Raw genomic sequence first — 20151 nt, forward strand, 5'->3', positions numbered from 1 at the left:
TTTTTCAAATTATAGATTATTTAAAGTGTGGCGTTAGAAATTTTGACCAGTAATGACATGGCTAATGGAAAATAAGAGAAAGTGAACAGAGTACCCTCGAAGGGTTTTTTTTTTTATAAAAGCATCTGCCATGTTTATAAATAATTTTGAAAGTCAGGAAATATACGCTTTAAAGGCGTCAGATCAGAATTGATGTAGATTTAGGTTTCAAAGTACGAATTTTTGTCACTTTACGTAGCTTTTAGCACGATTTTATCGCGGCCTTTGTGACATTACTTTTGGATCAACCCTCGTAGATGTATGGACAAAAATTTTGATACACTTGTGAGGCCTATGAACAAAATCTTATATATTTTGGTAGTAACAATGTTTCGATAAAGGCTATTTTCATTTTTATGAACTGTAATTTGCAATTAGACACATATTCAAACAAGAGGCACATAGGCCACATTGCTCACCTGGGCAACAATTGACATGAATTTTTCAGCATCACAGAATCATATACAAAATATCTGGACAATATAGTTTAACAGATCCTGTATTTAAAAATAATATTTTTTTCCTTGGATTGTCTATTCATCATTAAGCCCTTTTTGTCACACGATGATGTTATAGTCATTTTACACATCAATCATTATAGTTCTGAAGAAGATCTAAATCGAATGGGACATAAACCTACATCAAACTTGTGAAGCCCAAGAATTGCCCAGGGACCAAAGTCTTAACAATTGTAAAGAATCAACATTATGTAAAATGCTTGCATATAGGTAAAACCATATAGTATAACATTTGAGTTTTAGTGAATATAAAATGTTTTCCTTTGTAAAATTGGATCCCCAATGCGGCCCCACCCTATTCTGAGAAAAATAATTTTGGCGAATTTGAATCTACACTATCTAAGGTTGTTTTCACTCAAGTTGCGCCTTTTATAAAAATTTTTTTTTATTTTAAATGATTTTTCTCAATTTATTCCTATGTAAAAATTTATCCCCTCCCCATTGTGCCCCACCCTACCCTCTTGGATAATGATTTCAACAAACTTGAATTTACCCTACCTGATGATACTTCACACAAGTTACAGCTTTTCTGGCCAAACGTGGTCTGAGTAGAAAATAAAAGCATCGATATATTCCTATATAGAAATTTGAGCCCCCATTAATTGTGGCTCCACCCTACCCCCGGGGATCATTATTTGAACAAACTTGAATCTTCACTATCTGAGGATGTTTCCACATAAGTTTAAGCTTTTCTGGTCAAATGGTTTTTGAGAAAAAAGATTTTTGAAAAATATCAACAAATTTTTCAATAAATCCTAATTATCTACCCTTGAAAGAAAGAGAGCATATCCCTTTACTTTAACAAACTTGAATTCCCCTCACCTAGTGATGCTTTGTGCCAAGTTTGGTTGAAATTGGCCCTGTGGTTCTGGAGAAGAAGTCGAAAATGTAGAAAGTTTACAGACAGACAGACGGACGGACGGACAGAGGGTTATACAGACGCCGTACAAAAAGTGATCAGAAAAACTCACTTGATCATGAGCTTTCAGTTCAGTGAGCTAATAAAAAACCCCATATATATTATTAGTTCTAACAAAGGCAAAATTTCAAACGTGCATGCATTCCATTTCCCCTTTAATTAATTTTTATTTAAAAAAATAGACTCAAAAGTGATACAATGATTTAATTCTCATTCACAATCGACTAGTCCTGCTTTTAAAGTGTAGAATAATTCTCTAACAGAACCTTTGGTTAGGATACGCAAGAGTTAGCGTTCGTTGCTGGAAGTCGAATAGAAAACTGGCAAAATTCGGCAAATTCCTCCCAACTACAGCCTTTAGAGTAGCAGCACTCGTTCAGAACATTCCTTTTCCTCCTGATGCTGTGCACGGAGTCAGGTGACAAAAACTTCATGGAGGTGGATTTGTCAATAAAGACCCCCTTCGTATTTTGGTTATCTGTTTCATCTTTAAACAAGTATAAAACATGTAATGGCAATTTCAAACTTAAAACATTTAATTTTGTTTAAATCAGCTTCGTGATTTTTTCCATACATACTAAAGAATTTGAAGTTTACATGAATATATTTTTTAATAACCCTTTTTTTAATTTAGTATTTGACATTGTTAGCGAATTAGTAAAATCACAGATTATACTAGTAGCAAGAATAAGATGACAAACTTTTTAATTTTTTTTTTATTATACGACTGTATAGAGAAACGTGATTTGCGGAATAATTGAAGTTACTGTTACAAAACGATCTTAGATTGACCGAAATTTACTTCTCTTGAATTTCAGTGAAGATTAATTGACTTTATTATAATTATTAGTCATTATTTTGAAATTAATTCATAGATTTACCACCTGATATCGTTCATTTTGAAATTAAGCATATTACATAATGTAAATGTACTTTAATCTAGACATCCGATAATCACGGGAAGAAAGTTTTTTTTAAACTGTTAATGTATTTGCAATTCATGAACATATATTTACATTCTACTGTGTTTTTCCATTAAATTCCGTGATGGTTAAATGCCTCTAAATGCAACACCTATTCACTGCGTATGAATTTACGAGTAATTTACATAAGAAGTTCTCAAACAGTGATTTCTGTGTTATCGGTTAAAAAATGTATTTCATGAATGTTGTCAAAACACCATGTTTTAAAATTATTCGACAAAAAAGTTGACTTTATTGTAAAAAGCAACATTTCAAGAGTTATTTATCATGGATTATATTTTCATGCTCGTCGATCTCATCTCAACAGTCTATGTGAAAACCAGTTTAAACCGGTTTTACAAAACAGCTGTTCTTGCTGTTACTTATTCACTCCCTCCGTGATCTGCACTTAATATCGATTTATTGAAGTAAACAATTGATTTCTTCAGTAAGGGAATGTAAATATAAGCATTAAATGATTTATTTTTGACGTCGTCGTGTCAATAACTGCCGTCAGGTGAACAGACAAATTATCATAACGCGCTAACGCGCGTTATTCAATTTGTCTGCTCACCTGACGGCAGTTATTGACACGACGACGTCAAAAATAAATCATTTAATGCTATAGTAATTACAAATTTGTGACACGAGTATATCGGAGTAAAGCAGCGCTGTATTTTTAGACTGTTTTGACCTCCTTTAAAAGAGGAGCTTTATATAAAAAAAATGCCCAAATTAAAAATGTACAATATTTGGACTAGTACTATTCCCCCCCCCCCATAATAGTCTATAACTAAACTAATCATATCTTAGAGTTTTAGGCAGATTTGATGGTTAATTGGCTGACCATTCAACTTCCTTGATATACTGTAAACGTATTTTATTTGGCGTGTAATATATTTTGCGGAAAATAGTTTTTGAACAAGTTGGCGTGGATTTGAATTAGCTTATTCCTAAACGTGACTATTCTTATACATATATGCATGGCATTTAGTGATGTTCTTGATTTAGTGGAAGTCGCATTCCACCAAAAACGCTAACTAGAATACACAGGCAAATGTAATACGTTTACAGTATACTAGACTTTGACCCGTGCGTGCACGGGTTGACATTGCATATCGAACATTTAGAAATAGGTACATCGATACACCTTATTATTGACATTTACATAACAAAGCTATAAGCCTACAATAATGCTATTAATTTCACTACACTTTCCTTAGTTTGAATAACCTAACTGTGTCTCGGGAAAAGCCCCTCCCTTACTTATACCCGTAAAGTAGCAGAAAATTGCAGAATCGCTCTGGAACGATTTTGGAGAAAGTTAATGAATGATGTTGCCTTGAAAATAACAGTCAAATACATCACAACAAACCTTTTTGAGACTGCAAATACCTTTCAACTAAAAATTTTAATCCATAGAATGGAAGAACTCAACACCTTTTCACCAACGTACACGTAATCGTATATTCTTTGTAAAACTGGGTCTGTAGGACATTATTCATTTTTACGATAAAACATATTCTATCTTCACTCTCCTAACAAATATAATGTAACATTTTTGCATGTAATCAAATATTTTTTGTCATCACGAAGATGAAAGTAAGTGCTTAGTTGAAATGTATATTTGTTATTTTATACTTTCTCTCATAAGAAATCATTAATTTATATAAACAAAATATATAGCAAAAGTCCAATGAAAATTTACCCGTATTTGTATTATCATTTCTGAGTTTATTCAGGCAGATGTGATATTGTGGAAACAAATATAAACTAAAGATCCCGTTAGTGTGAATGTATTGCGCAAGTGCACGATTGTAAAATCCAAAAAATCCAGGTGATTTCCGGGATTTTTTGAGGAATTTTCGTTGATTATTAATTAGCGAAGCTTAACTGAGAAAAAATAAAAACAAATTGGTAATCTTCAAGTACCAAAGATGTTTAAAATATATAAAACAAAAGACAGTATTCTTCCGATTTCTCGGTATTAAAGACTGAAAATTCGAGTCTATTATTTTAATATAGTAGTATAGATTCGCAATTCATATACATGTTATTACAAATGTTAAACGAATATAACTGAATAAAGCATTGCTGTCCACTTGTGACCCACTATTACTATTACCGAATTTTACTGCAATGAATTTTCTTAACATACATTCATCTATTTAATTAACCACTTATAAACATGCTGCTCAAATTTTCAATGCAAAACGGAAACATATATACATGTTATTATGAACCCTATTAGAAAGAAGACTCATTAAAAAGAAAATGTTATGCTTATTTTATACGCGCAAGGCCTGTGGTAGACGCAGATTAAGAGCTTACATTTATTGCTGATCCTTGGTTCCTCCGCTGCATCAACTGAGCGTTTGCGTATCCGGTAAATGTCCATTCTACACGCCAGGTCGACGTGTTGATCGAGTTCGAAGTGGCACACCCGGTGACAGTCGTTATGCCATAGTGAGCGCCATTCAGCTTCCGTCCTGTCAAATAAATATACCATTAAAACTAATTATGGCGTCATCAACGGCATTAGTTTATACTGCGATCCTTTTTCTATAAGCCATTGTGTAATTAATGGAAAACATCTGTACAAAGCCGTTTTATGGCAATTTGTGGTATTTTATTTGGTCACTGAACACTTTCAATCTGCAAATAAGTCCTCTTAATCACCAACAATGTTTACATGACTGTTTATAATTTTTCTTTTATTTATGAACGAAAGTTCCTTGCGTGATAAAACGCTATATATTAAAGTATGAAAAAGATTACTCAGTAAATGGTTATTTTTTATGTGGAATGTCGTCAAAATGGTGTGTGGTCGGTAAAGACAATCCTCAGTGAGCTTTAATAAATAAATGTGGCCTTCAGGTAACACGTACAAGAATAAGCAGATGTATATTAGTAAACATTTCAAAAATAAATTAACCACCCCGTCAAAAACAAGGAACAACTAAAACGCTCATAATTGTTTTTATTACCTCTAATTTCAGGAAGGTTTTACTTCGGAGACATCTAAATATTCATTGAATGATGAATACACGTAATGCTTGATAGTTGCACAAAACTCTTTTTTCTTTTTTCTTTTTTTTTTTTGTATGCCGGATTAGTGCTATTATACACTTTATTACAAAGTTAGAGTGTTGAAAACTGTCAAAAGCATGTGCATTTTATAGGAAATAAATGAATTAAAAAAAAACCCCAGTTCCATTCTGTAAGCCCAATTCTAAACATATTTGAGGATAAATTAATATGATAATTAGCAATACTGGGATACCTTGTACTCTACTAGTAAAGAATTTTGTCTATTGGTCTATTTGTATATTACATTTTGTATAAAATTTAGAATATTTGTCGTTTGGTAAAGCATTTTGTCTATTGGTCTATTTATATATCATATTATTAGTACATTTGTCTATTGGTAAAGCATTTTGTCGATTATGCTCAAATAGAACCTTTCATATTGATGATGTAAAGGATTTTATCTTTAAAAAATCACTTTAGGGCGAAATTTTCTTTATATAATATTCACAAAACATCGAAGGACAATAATCAAAAACACACAATGAGAGCTGACCAGTCGCATCATGTTTAGAGATTTAACAGGTTTAATATTCCTCATTGATAGTGAAGATTTATAGACCCCTTCACGATAACTGCGATACTCCTCTCTTGCAGGGCAAATTGATCTACTTTGCCGAATTTATAGTAGATAGATAATTAAATGACGTAAATGAAACAATTGACGTTACGTCATATTTCACCAAATTCTGTCGCTTTGCCCTGCAAAAGAGCAACATCGCAGTTACCGTGAAGGGGTTAATACACCAACTGACCAAGCGAGCCAAACTCTCTTGAAATTGTACATGTTCTAACAATATCTTTTTATGATTATTGATATTGAATAAAATATTGAATTAATTTATAGAATAGTATTTTTTAACATTAGCATTTAAACATTTTTCATATGATTTGTCTTATTTAAAACGCCATTCTCAAAAGCTTGATTTTAAAATTTCCCGACTGAATAAATTAGTTAACAAATGTATTAAGCATGGTAGATATAGTGATACTATTATAATTGTGTAAGTATATATAAATATTAAATATATTTACAAAAATAATTAGAGTAAATGGAAAATGAAAATAAAAAGCTGATATAAATGACTAACTTTTCTATTTACTGTTGCACAAACTGTTAACTTCAATTGAACACCTGGTTAAAGCAAGCATTATTTACTTGCATACAGTTATCAAATGATGTTCTCACAAATTTTGTTTTTAAAAAGGCAATCTGATAAAAAAAATTAATGCATCATCATTAAGAAGATTTTTAAATTCAGGAGAAAAGTTAACATGCATCTTTAAAAATTATTTTCCTTACTCAAAGCCCTTATTTTCATCGGGTTTGATAATCTAAAAATGGCTACAACCATCATACACGTACCCCTTTGACGATGGCTTCTATGAAGAAACTAACCTTATTCCTAACTACAAAGGTACATGAGAGAAGGCACATACACAATGTACATCTCTTATTTTGATAAAACTGAAAACAATTACTGTCAATGAGTATTCATTATGTCTTTAATAAATACAATCGTAGATATTTTAAATTTAATAATTCTCAAATTTTCAGGTTAATAGCAATAATAATTTTACTTGATGATTTCAAAGTTGTAACTTCATTTTAACAAACATACCTTTGTAGAAAAACTGGGTTGTAGCTTTGGTAATGGATAGCTGCCGTTTTAACTTGAGTGAATATCCAAGAGAATGTCCATAAACTCAAACCAACTAGTACCATAACGTAGCTATAATTCACAAAGTAATAAAAGGTAACGTTTTAATCCAGAGATGATTTACAATTACAATTATTGATCATACATTTTGGATGAAATGTAGTCTGGAATCGGGTATTCTTTTTTTTTTTACCTAGTTCTATTTCTTAGAACATTTTTGGTTTTTCTTTTGGTAATTGATAATTGTAGAATATGAATAATTTACAATACAAGAAGTACTAAAACTATCAAAAACAAGAATATAAAAAGATATTAGTTTCTGTATCAGTTTTAAAATTAATGCATTTATTCAACTTTCAATCACAAGCATTTTATTTTTAAAGTATTCTAAATTTTCAAAAAGATTAAAGACTATCACGTTTATTATGGTTGCTCCAAAGTCAAAATTAGTGTAGATTCATAGATAATTTTTCCGTTCTTTTTGACTATTTTGTTCAACAATAATAGCCGCACTCAAGCTTTTTGTAAAATAAACACTTAAAAAACTGTAGTTCATGCATCGGGCATTGCTTTAGACCGAAAATCAGCTTTATGTCACAAAAATGAGATCCCTTATGAATACAAAACCAGAATAAATCATATGCATGCCTTTATCGAAATCCAAACAAAATTCATTCAACAAACTAATTCTAAAATTCCTCTTTGATTGTTTTTCTTCCCTCCAGCAGCAGTCTTTGCTCATATACAGGCCAGGCCTATTGAAAGCTACTACTCTCTTTTCTATATATATGAAAGTTGTTTTCTATTAAGAAATAATAATTTCTTTTCAGTGCATACGCCCGCCTACCGCACGAGGAAAGATATTAAATTAAGGGTGATACCATTTATAGGTATAACATCAATGAACGAATTCCCGCGAAAAACATTAGACAAGCAATATGTTTATATATTGTATTAAGAAATTAAAAAAAAATCAAATTTGAAAGCGAAGACGAATGATATTCTCCCTCGAAAACATTTTGTGAAATCTATACTCAATGTAAAAGATATGAATTATGATTCTCTTACCTTATTACGACTGATGTCTTCCGTTTTCTGGTATCAATTGGATTCGAAACAACTTTACAAGGAAGATATATGGCATCACACTGATATTTGATGAGCTAACAGCGAGATGGCAGATGTTTGAGGTGAGGTTTGATTTCTCACTTCGTGACATGATTGGAAACCAATTTTCAAACGCATGCCTTTGATCATTTACGATGATGAAATCGTCTTTGCTCATGTCCTTTTTAGTTTTTAACGTGATCTAATTGTTATCCGATTGGTATTTTTTTCCGCCATACTATGTATCTTTGGAGTGTCAATTGTCTGGCATTTTTTTTTGCGTAATGCATGCGATTTTTTCTAAAATGTTCTACTTTAAAAAAAAAAAGTACGTGTCTTGTAATAAGTGGGTTTTTTAATGAAAGAAGATAATAAATGAATAAATATGGTATAGATTCTTTCAAAAATAATTATGTATGATTTTGTTGAAGTTTGGTTAATCGTTTCACAACGTATTTTAAACTTTTGTGATGTAATTCCTTTGTTTTTTTGCAGTACAAAAATTACCTTTGAAAGTATGATAATAATAAAAAACGCATCAGTCTAATATTACATTCGCTACCAGACTGAAGCATACGCTACTGATTTGCTATAGAATAGTACTGTTTCAGGTAAATCAACAATTCAAATAACAAATATTCAAAGTAGTGGACAACGTTTGCCGTTCTACTTGAGAAAAAAAATCATGCATTTTTTTTTATTTATACGAATATCAAAATCTGATTTTTGAAATATAATACATCTCTGTACATCTTCTAACCAATAATTTGTATTTTGTTCTGTAAGAAGCCCAGTTAAGATAATATAAGGTAAGTTTGTTCATGATCATCCCGGTTTTCGCTTTTGCTCCCTATATAGTACATTTTTATTCTGTATTAATTATTTTTACTAACTTCTTTGACCTCATAGAATAGAAAAAAGATTGTTATAGTGAAACTAGCAGGACATCTGAGTTCATTATTATAAACTATTGTACCTGAACTAAAATTGTTAAAGAAGATTGGGGAACAAAATAGCACAAATATCCATTTGGTTTAATCGTAAAATACAAATTCAACTTTTTTCTAAACTAAACATACTAGTCTTGATAATGTTATAATACAGGTTTACAAAGCCCAATTTCTAACTATATGCAGTTTTAAATATTTAACGATAACGATAAGAAAAAAAAAAATCTAAAGTGTTTGGTGGTATCGAACTCATAACCTAAAAACCATAGCTCTTTAATGTTTCCTTATGTCTGGTGCTCTAACCACTGGGCCATTTCAGTCACAATAAACTCAATTGTTAAATGCTATCGGCGGCTTCAACCAATTAAAATTATGATATTTATAACTTCCTGGTTAAATTTTCTCGATTCTTGAATATAATTTTATCAACCTTGAATTGTTTTTTCCGATTTTTTTTTTTATACCATTGATCTTCTGTTTTGCAAAAGTACCAAGAAGATTAATTGGAAACTCTAATTCGGTGAGAGGTGCTAGTACATCAACACCTACCCAGCTCCGGTCCTATAAGCCCTTCCCTACTGTCTGTTACTAATTCTTTTTCTGCAATTGTTCAACATCTTAGCCATGCAATTTCTCATGATATTTGTATTAACGTGTAGTCTTACCATTCAAAATCATCCTGAAAGTAAGAATCACACTATATTTATCAGGACCTTTTGTTATGCATTTAAAGAAGAATATTTCATGCAAAAAAATATCGTATGAATTGCTAGATAAGTATCTCTTTTTAAACACGATTTCGTTGTTCAGTGAAGAATACGAGAGTTGTCCCAAAATAGCGTAGACAGAACACATAACTTAAAATCTATTCAATGCAATTTCATTAGACTTTAAAGTTTTTTCCATGACCCTTTGGCAAACAATGCTGAAAGATTCTAATCTGTACTTTATATAATGATTGAGCAAATGAATAATTAGTAACATCAAGTTTTGTTAGGCGGCTCAGTGAAAAAATTCAATTCTTTACGTTGTTACTAAACCACTAACATCGTTTGCAATAATATTTTGCGTTTTATTTCCAAATATTTCCTGTGAATTATTTTAACTTTGAACATGTACCCCGAGTTTTCATTCAACACATTTCTTGTTTTGTAATTCAATACAGTACAAACGATAAATTATACAAATATTTAATAAACTGTCCAGTAATGACAAAAATATGTAATTATTTTTTGGAAATAAAAAACAATTTATGAAAATAAAATAAGCACATTTTTGTTAATATTTCTTCAAAACTATGGATAAAATCTTAAAAGATATGTTTTACGGGAATAAAATGTTTATTCGTCCTTATCTTAAGTAAAAGAAATTGAAATAAGTGGAAACTTTATTATTATTATTTATTTTAATTTTAAATATCTTATTTTCATTTTTGATATATTTATGATTGAAATTTATTTTGCAAAAGTGAACCTCAGACCGATAGTATTTAATTAGCAGCATTTACCTGTGGTCATGCCCCTGACTATTATCGATGCATGATTCTATACTTTTATTATCATGATTCGTATTCTTCGGACATTGATGCGTGCAAAGGAACTCGTCTTTACAACACCAATGTCTCATTAAAAATGTATTTGATCCTGAAAACATGTCTTCAGTTTGTGCTACGAGTGTTAGAAATTGTGATATCTGTATCAACAACGTAATGCTTTCAATCGATTCCATCAGTACAATGTAACTAATGTGTGTTAAATACAAATACTGAAGACGAATAACTCAATTTCAAGAAGAGTCGTCTTTATAAAATTAACTAGACTTTGACCCGTGCATGCACGGGTTGACATTGCATATCGGGCATTTACAAAATGGGTACATCGACACACCGTATTATTGTTACAGAATTTTATGCTCCGTGTATATATTTTGTTTATATTTCTATATATCACTTACCCTGTATATTTTGTGTATATTTTATTCATATCAAATGCTATTTTAATAATGTTATGTTCTTAATTTGTAGATAAATTATTTTGTATATACGTTTTTAAAATAGAAAAAAAAAGAAGAAAAAAAAAGGAATATTCAAATGTCACAATAATGATTTTACTTAATAATTAGTTAATATTATTTTTTATGTCGAAATCTTTAATTACTTATTTCTTTAATTTTCAAATTAACGTCAATTGTTAAATAAGCCTCACAGGACCGCTTAGTATTTTAATTACATAATTCAACCTGTGTTGACATCTTACCTGGCACCTGTGAGCGTCTTAATTACATAATTTGAACAGTGGTTATTAACACTAATTATAATGATTGTTACCTGTTCGTTTCATTTTTATCCACGCCCATAAGTAATTAAATATCCAATTATATTTTATATTTCGGGATTAACTTTATGGGCGTGACTTTGTAATTATCGTCGAAATAAAACCAAAAGCCAAACGCAATTTGTCACCTTTGACATTTGCGATCTAAATTAATAAACTTTATATTTTGGCCTTATTTCAATATTTGGTTTTATTTCGAAGGTAAATATATTTTCATTTTATGTTATTTTTAATTGTCAATTTTAAGAACTGTTTATATTGTGAGTTTAACCTTTGACATTTGCGATCTAAATTAATAAACTTTATATTTTGGCCTTATTTCAATATTTGGTTTTATTTCGAAGTCCCCGACGATCCTTTATTCCCCGGTACCTCAGCAAAGCGAGTACACAGGAAAAACCGTTGTAACATTATTGACATTTACATTACAATGCTATAAGCATACAATGATGCTATTAATTTTACAACAATTTCCTTAGTCTGAATTATCTGTGTTTCGGGAAAGGCCCTCACCACGGTTGGATTGCCTCCCATATACCCGTAATGTAGCAGAAAATTGCAAAATCGCTCCGGAACGATTTTGGAGAAAATGAATGAATCCATATAAGTGAAGATTTCAACACTTTTTCACCAACGTACACGTATTTTCTTTGCTACAGAGACAATGCACGGAACGCATTCTATCGTAAAACTGGGTCCGTGGGACATTGTTCATAGTTACGATAAAACATATTCTATGTGCACTCTCCTAAGAAATATAATGTGAATTTTTTGCATGTTATCAAATAATTTTTGTCATCACGAAGACAAAAGTAAGTACTTAGTGGAAATGTATATTTGTTACTGTATACAGGGAAATATTCGCCCCGTTTTATTTTTGCCCCTTTTGCCCTCGTTATCAGCGGGCGAATTTAAAACTGGGCGAATTTCAGTGATCCAATTTATCTCTTTAGTAAACATGCGTGTCTGGGCGAATTTAAGACGGGACGTAACTGCTTGGAGGTGTAGAAGGGTCAAAATAAGTCTGTATACAGTATTTTATACTTTCTCTCATAAGTAATCATTATTATATATTTATGAACAGAATATATAGCAAATTTCCAATGAAAATTTACCCGTATTTGTATTATCATTTTTGAGTTTATTCATGCAAATATGATATTGTGTAAACATAAACTAAAGTTCCCGATAGCGTAAATGTATTGCGCAAGCGCAAGATTAATCCAAAAAATCCAGATGATTTCCGGGATTTTTTGAGGAAGTTTTCGTTGATTATTAATTAGCGAAGCTTAACTGAGAAAAAATAATCTTCAAGTACCAATAATGTTTAAAATATATAAAACAAAATACAGTATTCTTCTAATTTATCGGTATTAAAGACCAAAAATTCGAGTCTATTATTTTAATATAGTAGTAAACAGTAAACAATGTAGCCTCGAAAGAAGGTATTTTTGAAGTTTCTTTTTAGTAAACAATAAAAACATGACTAACGACATGTAACAGTATACAATTAGTAAAATTTATTAATCTTTTTAAAGTGTCGTAAAATTCATCAGACCAAAACACTTTACAAATAAAACAAAAGCCTTTGTAATTGAAGTCGATCACAGCAAATAATGGAAAGTTAAATGAAACAACAATGCTCCTAAATTTGTAGATTGAAGTGTACTCTCGAGATTTACAGGATCAATTGTCTTTGTTTAATTTGGTTTCAGAGTTTTAAGCGATTGGGAAAGAAGAATGACGAAAAATGGGGAGTGGAAGTAGTTCTAGGTGAGTGGACTAGAAGAAGATTTGTATATTTGTGTTAAAGAAAGCAACTTGAGAGAGAGAGAGAGAGAGAGAGAGAGAGAGAGAGAGAGAGAGAGAGAGAGAGAGAGAATTGTAGCGGTAGAGTAGAAAGATTGGCAGATAAAAACATCGAGCACTTAATAATTTTAATCCTTTGTATTATTTTTAACTATTAATCATTCTACTGTATAGAGTGAAGAAAATATCTACGACACATGACCAACATACAGTAAGTACATATCAGATTTTATTATTATATAATTTTATATCACATAGTAAGGAGAAGCAACGTTATATTATCAAATATATGTGTATTGAAATTATAATATTACATGTACTTCATTAATTTATTTTTACCTTTTAGTAATCATTACACATTAGTTTTCTATTTAAAGGACATTGATTGCCTTGTCAACACCTCTTTGTCGTATGATATAGTATTTTTTTCACTGGTCTTCGAACATATTAAATTTTACACTTTGTATGAACACATGAGATTTCCAATTTCTTTATTCAACAGTCTCCAGTCCGAAACCTAAGCCTTTATCAATTCCATCGTGTCATCAAATCAACAATAGTGGAAATTCATTCTCATTTTCTGAACGTAAGTAACTTGATATATTATTGTGAAATACAGTATACTTGTGAGTACTTTAAAATAAAAAAGCCGTTATGATGCTAATATTGTACAACATTGTTCATATATTTTGTAAATGACTCCATAAAACTGAAAGCTAACAAAACATAATTAATATGCCATTTTTATTTACCAAAACGCCGTTTTCTGTTTAAAAAAGTTAACAAAGATGCTTGACAAAACGTTATTTTGTAAGCTGTATATAACCTATAATTTTGAAGTACAATAACCATATAACTAAAATATATAATGGTAACTACGATACAGAATAATAATTGATATATACATTTTGTATTTAATATTTATTAAAGAGTAAAGTTAACAAAATTGGTTCGTTTAAATAAATGTAGAAGGCATTCATTATTATATCAATACAAATTTCTTTCCGAAAACTATATCACTCAAAATTTTGAAAATTTCGCTGAATCAGCCGACAGGTGCAATATCCTCTGTGTTGAGCGATATTATCCAGCCAGAATCGTACGAGTTTGAGCTTTTGATATATGGCTGTAGTCATTCAGATGCAGCAAGCATCACTTCTCAGCTGCAATATGTCACAGAAAACATCATCTACGAAGTATCTGGGATCATGGTGAATGAATTTCTCTCTCTCTCCCTCTTTCTATCTAGTCCTTTTTTCTTCCCTTTTTCTCTCTCATTCTCTCTCGTCCCTTTTCTTCCCCTTTTCGAGTTCTTAGCTCTGTTTCTCGTGGGGGTCTGACAATTTTCACATTTTTACTCACAATTCTGACAATTTTCCCCCTATATTTCTCCCTTGTCTTTTTTCTATCTCACTCAAAATTTTTGTCTACAGCCTACACAAGGCTTACTCGGAACGAGCTTCAAATCTTCAGGAATATATGAACTGATTCGGGAGGGAAACACATTTCCTGACGGTTATTTTTTGCAATGCGAAATTGTGAGTATCTTTTATAGTCAGCACATGTATTCCTGCTATCTGATTTTACCGTTGTAAGCTATTAAAAAAAACTTAAGATAAGACGTAGTTCATTGGAGAAATATAAGCAGTCTAAACGAAAAACGAAAAACAAAGGCAAAACACAAAAAAAACCACGGATATAATTTTGTAAATGGATAGAAACTCTATTTTTGGACGGGAAATTATTTCTTGTATTAAAATTAAAAAAAAACCCAACAAAACCCAATAGTGTTTAAAGTGGAAACTTATATATATATATATATATATATATATATATATATATATATATATATATATATATATATATATATATATATATATATATATATGTTAAAGCTTATTTGAGTGATTTCAAGCCAAGAACAATGATTGTCAGGTAGATGTTAAAAAGAGGGTCTTAAAACATACATTTTCTTTTGTCAATGTCAGACTTGTTCTTATATAAAATTAAAGAGGAAAAGAAATATGGTTTTATATGCATTTTGTTTTTATTAACTTGAAGGTGCATATAGAGAGAGAGAGAGAGAGAGAGAGAGAGAGAGAGAGAGAGAGAGAGAGAGAGAGAATTATACAAAAAATCCATATTTTAACGTTTGTCTATAGTGCTTTCGCCCTGCGATCTTTTCAGTAGATTAAAACAATATAAGTTAGTTACATTATGAAGTAGGAAATTAAATTGAATTGAAACTAAATGACCGGTAGTATTTTTTTTTTAATATTTTCTAAAATGAAGGACCGACTTCAGTTCGACCAGAAATGTAGGGTTCTTTACATTGGAGATGGAGAAGCGTTCATGTTGTTGGTTGGAATGTACATCACAAGGGGTCTTATAACAACGGTAAGGAAGTCTGTCTGTCTGTCTGCCTGTCTGTCTGTCTCTCTCTTATCAAAACTTATCAAAATATGCATAATATTAATATTGTACATAAAAAGACAATATATATATATATATATATATATATATATATATATATATATATATATATATATATATATATATATACGAAACACATGACGAACGCATGACATTGAATTAACTGAAGTTTAACCGAGAAGTCTGAAAAGCTGACTGAATGAGTTCTGCCATTAAGTCACGTTGTAGAAGCCAATTATTCACACATCCTGGGATATGACATGTTTGGCATTTATATATATAATAACTTGTATATGTATAATGAGAATCGTGCAGGTTCTTTGAAAAAGTCACATTTTGCAAACTATGACTATTATGCTAATGACTCTCTCCTTATTTGAATCATATTCTTCGACTTCATGTGAAAAGGAGACCCTTAAACATTTAATTGTAGGCAAAGCAACTCTTGCATTACCTTTTTTGGTAGATACTTTCTTTTCTATTCGGGTTATCTAACATTAAAAATTGTTAATCAGAAATTATTCTTAAAACCGTGGCATCCTTTATTCAATGTCGACAGTTTAATCATTTTTTGCACATTTTCTAGAATACATAAACATTTCAACACAAATTAAAAGGCCATATGCGAACACTTTGTTTAACATAATGATTTCTCATTCATATTTGGTTAAGTTTACTGAAATAGTCCAGTGAACTATACTATCCTTAAAACAGCTTATAATTAAAACGTCCCCACCTGCTGATTTTGAAATTTTGTCTTCTTCCTCTCTCCTCAAAAATACGAGCACGAGATGTTTATTATTTTAAGTGAACGAGAAGTTCAGCCTTTTATATTTAGTAGTGAAGGAGTTGTTCAGTGTTTTATTTTATAGAAAAAAAGTGTTTTTGTACAGTGTTTTGGTAGTTCAGTTGGGTTTTTTTTTAAGTATACGTGTAGATCAGTGTTTTGATCAGATTATATGCATTTTATTTTGTTCTTTCCTCTTTCTGAAGCTCCTCTTAAAGCCAGTTGAATATCGTCTCGTGGCACCACAGAGATTCTCTGGACTGGCGGAGAGCAATCTTCGAGTCGTGGCAACCATTTTTCTTTACATTGTAAGACAAGTTACAGTAATACGCGGGAAAGCTCCAATGGCAAGTAATTTATCCTAATTTGCACTCCGTTTGAAAATTAAACACTTATAAAACTTTAACTAAGACAATCTTGAAGAACTAAAAAGGTTATATAGCATTTGTATGCTGTAAGTAGCATTCATTTCATGACTCCGCCCAAGAGCCTTTTAGCTCACCTGAATCGAGGGTTCACGTGAGCTTTTCTGATCCCCTGTTGTCCGTCGTACGTCCCTCTGTCTATCGGTAAACTTTTCACACTTTTAACTTATTCTGTTTGTACCACAATGCAAAATTTAACCAAACTTGGTAGAAACCATCCGTATGGGAAGGTGATTCTGAATTATAAAATTTAAGAACAAAGCCTTTATTGAAAGGGAGATAATTAGAATTACGAAACAATGAAAACAGGGTGTATGCCTGAAAACTCTTTTTAAAAATCTTCTTCTGAAGAACTACTGCCCCAGAAATGTCAATATTGTCATCAAAACCTGTATATATAGTGAAGATTCTAAATTTCTAAAATTAGGCTTCGGACTAATACTGGGTCCCAACGAGAAATTCAAAATTTAGCATTGATAGCATTGATATATATATATGTATCAGATAAAAACTGTTTCCCGTAATTATTTTATATATTTCTATTATTTGTATGGAGAATTTTATTTTCCCGTACTTAATGTATATCTTTATATTATGACGTCATAATCAATTCGGCTACATAACGTAACATAATACTAGCGTTTTATGACGTCACAGTAAGAAATATGTATTCGTATGTATGTGTATTTGTGTAACTTAGCAACATGTTGTTAAACTCCTGATGATTTAAAATGAAACTAGTTGAGTTTATTTCGGTGTTGTGATTTTTTTCATATATATATATATATATATATATATATATATATATATATATATATATATATATATATATATATATATATTGAAACACAATAAAATCCACAGTGGTCGGCGAGTTATAGATAAAAATTAAATAAGAAAACACGAAAAACGTTCAATATAGCTTAAGCGCTTTCATTTTAAAATCTTCAGAAGCTATATAATGGTAACATAGTAACGTGACGTCAAAAAACTTGAACGTTGAACGGCAATGTCTATTATGACGTCATAGCTAGATTTAGCGGAAAAAATATAATTTGCAACATAGTATATAACATACAATTCAATACATTGTTATTACAGACAGTTCAATTTGGGTTTAAAAATACGGATGAACTGTTTTTCTTTTTCTCTTCTTTGCACATTACTGTCACTCAACAGTTTGTAAAATGGAAAGATTTTAAACTGTTTATTGCCGCAAGTGTCCAAATGCTCACTTAACGGTATCTGTCGATATCCCGGGGTGTTTATGTGTTGTTTGTGTACACGCACACGGGCCCGAAGTGGATTGCTTGTTTCCCCAATATAGTACTCGTTGCAGCCTGGACATGTTATAACATATAATACATTCTTAGTGTCACATGACATGTCCGTCTTTACGATGAATTCTTTTCCGTTGAAGTCGTACTTAGATCCCTCTGTAATATGGTCACAGGTCCCGCATCGTGGGTTTCTACACTTAGTAACTGTGTGTTTAGTATCAAAATGGGAAGTGCACAATATTCGTTTTAGATTTTTAGGCTGACGTCTGCTGTTAATGAAGTTCACATCTTTGTAAATTTCTTTCGTGGATTGGTCGTTGATGAGGATATTATTAAACTGATGAATTATTGGCGTAATGTTCATATTTCTTGGATTAAAAGTATGTACAAATGGAATAATATCAATGGTTTTTTCCGGATGTTTACTGGCTAATAATTCCGATCTATCATACGTCCTGGCTTTACGAATTCCGTCGTCAATGAGACCTTCGGGATAACCTTGGTTAGTGAGGTAATGTTTGAGTTCCCCGAGGCGTATGTCTTGGGTGTTTTCATCGCTCACAATGGTACAAATACGTCGAGCTAAATTATATGGAATAGCAGTTTTTGTATGATGAGGATGACACGAATTAAAATGAAGATATTGATGTGTGTCAGTTGTTTTGTAGTATATATCAGTAAAAAGTTTTGAATTCTTCTTTATAACCAGAACGTCCAAAAATGGTAATTTGGTGTCACTACTTTCTAAAGTAAATTTGATGTTGGGATCAAGGTTGTTCACAAGTTGATGAAATATCTTTAAATTTTTTAAACAGTTTAAAATCTTTCCATTTTACAAACTGTTGAGTGACAGTAATGTGCAAAGAAGAGAAAAAGAAAAACAGTTCATCCGTATTTTAAAACCCAAATTGAACTGTCTGTAATAACAATGTATTGAATTGTATGTTATATACTATGTTGCAAATTATATTTTTTCCGCTAAATCTAGCTATGACGTCATAATAGACATTGCCGTTCAACGTTCAAGTTTTTTGACGTCACGTTACTATGTTACCATTATATAGCTTCTGAAGATTTTAAAATGAAAGCGCTTAAGCTATATTGAACGTTTTTCGTGTTTTCTTATTTAATTTTTATCTATATATATATATATATATATATATATATATATATATATATATATATATATATATATATATATATATATATAAATCTTTCAAAATCATCCTATTAAGAAGTACAATGCAGCAATTTATGAGATGCAATCATCCTTAGATTGTTTAGATTCTAAATTGATAAGGACAGAAATTCATAAGAACAAATAATCTTCTCAAGAAAAATTTGTGAGGTTACTATGCAAGCATCCTCAGATAGTTTAAATTCTAAATTGTTAAAATTCTCAGTAGTGGTCAAAGTTCAACATATAATTGTATAGGAAAATTGTATAAAGATCATCATCTCAAAAACTACAATCCCACAATTTGTGAGATTACTATGCTAGCATCCTCAGAGATTGTAAATTCTAAATTGTTAAATTGCGACTCATCTAGCCCCCCATCCGGGCCAATGATAGGGCCCCAAGAGAGGTCTAAAGTTCAAGATATAAATATGTGGGGAATGTTTAAAAATCTCCTTATCAAAAACTGCAATGCTACAATTCTGAGGTTTCTTTGCAAGCATCCTTAGATAGTATAGACTCTACTAAGGTCCTAAAATTGATTTAAAGTTCAACATAGAAGTATACAGAAAAAATAATTTCTTTCAAAAATATCATCTTATAGAGTACACTGCTACGTTAAGTTAATTTACAATGTAAAATTTCTCTTCATATCTTCATATCC

At 30.8% G+C, this 20151-nt stretch overlaps 2 protein-coding genes across 3 annotated transcripts; one reads left to right on the top strand and one right to left on the bottom strand.

The window, feature by feature from the left end:
* Positions 1-1662: 1662 nt before the first annotated feature.
* Positions 1663-8366, bottom strand: LOC105333726 (probable insulin-like peptide 7). Its single transcript, XM_011436859.4, has 4 exons — positions 8255-8366; positions 7148-7258; positions 4770-4927; positions 1663-1963 (listed from the first exon to the last, which is right to left on the bottom strand). The coding sequence occupies exons 2-4, from the start codon at positions 7249-7251 to the stop codon at positions 1749-1751; spliced, it is 477 nt and encodes a 158-aa protein (XP_011435161.3). The 5' UTR covers positions 7252-7258; positions 8255-8366; the 3' UTR covers positions 1663-1748.
* Positions 8367-13190: 4824 nt separating this feature from the next.
* On the top strand, positions 13191-16985 carry LOC105333727 (uncharacterized). Of its 2 annotated transcripts, XM_066070959.1 has the most exons (7): positions 13193-13349; positions 13560-13596; positions 13888-13971; positions 14435-14596; positions 14819-14923; positions 15678-15782; positions 16812-16985. In XM_066070959.1, the coding sequence occupies exons 1-7, from the start codon at positions 13327-13329 to the stop codon at positions 16968-16970; spliced, it is 675 nt and encodes a 224-aa protein (XP_065927031.1). In that variant the 5' UTR covers positions 13193-13326; the 3' UTR covers positions 16971-16985. The 2 variants fall into 2 exon arrangements, with proteins under 2 accessions (XP_065927032.1, XP_065927031.1); XM_066070960.1 differs by lacking the exon at positions 15678-15782 and having other exon boundaries at positions 13191-13349.
* Positions 16986-20151: the final 3166 nt, after the last annotated feature.

The sequence above is a fragment of the Magallana gigas genome, chromosome 9, assembly GCF_963853765.1.
Source record: "Magallana gigas chromosome 9, xbMagGiga1.1, whole genome shotgun sequence".
Classification (NCBI taxonomy): Eukaryota; Metazoa; Mollusca; class Bivalvia; order Ostreida; family Ostreidae; genus Magallana; species Magallana gigas.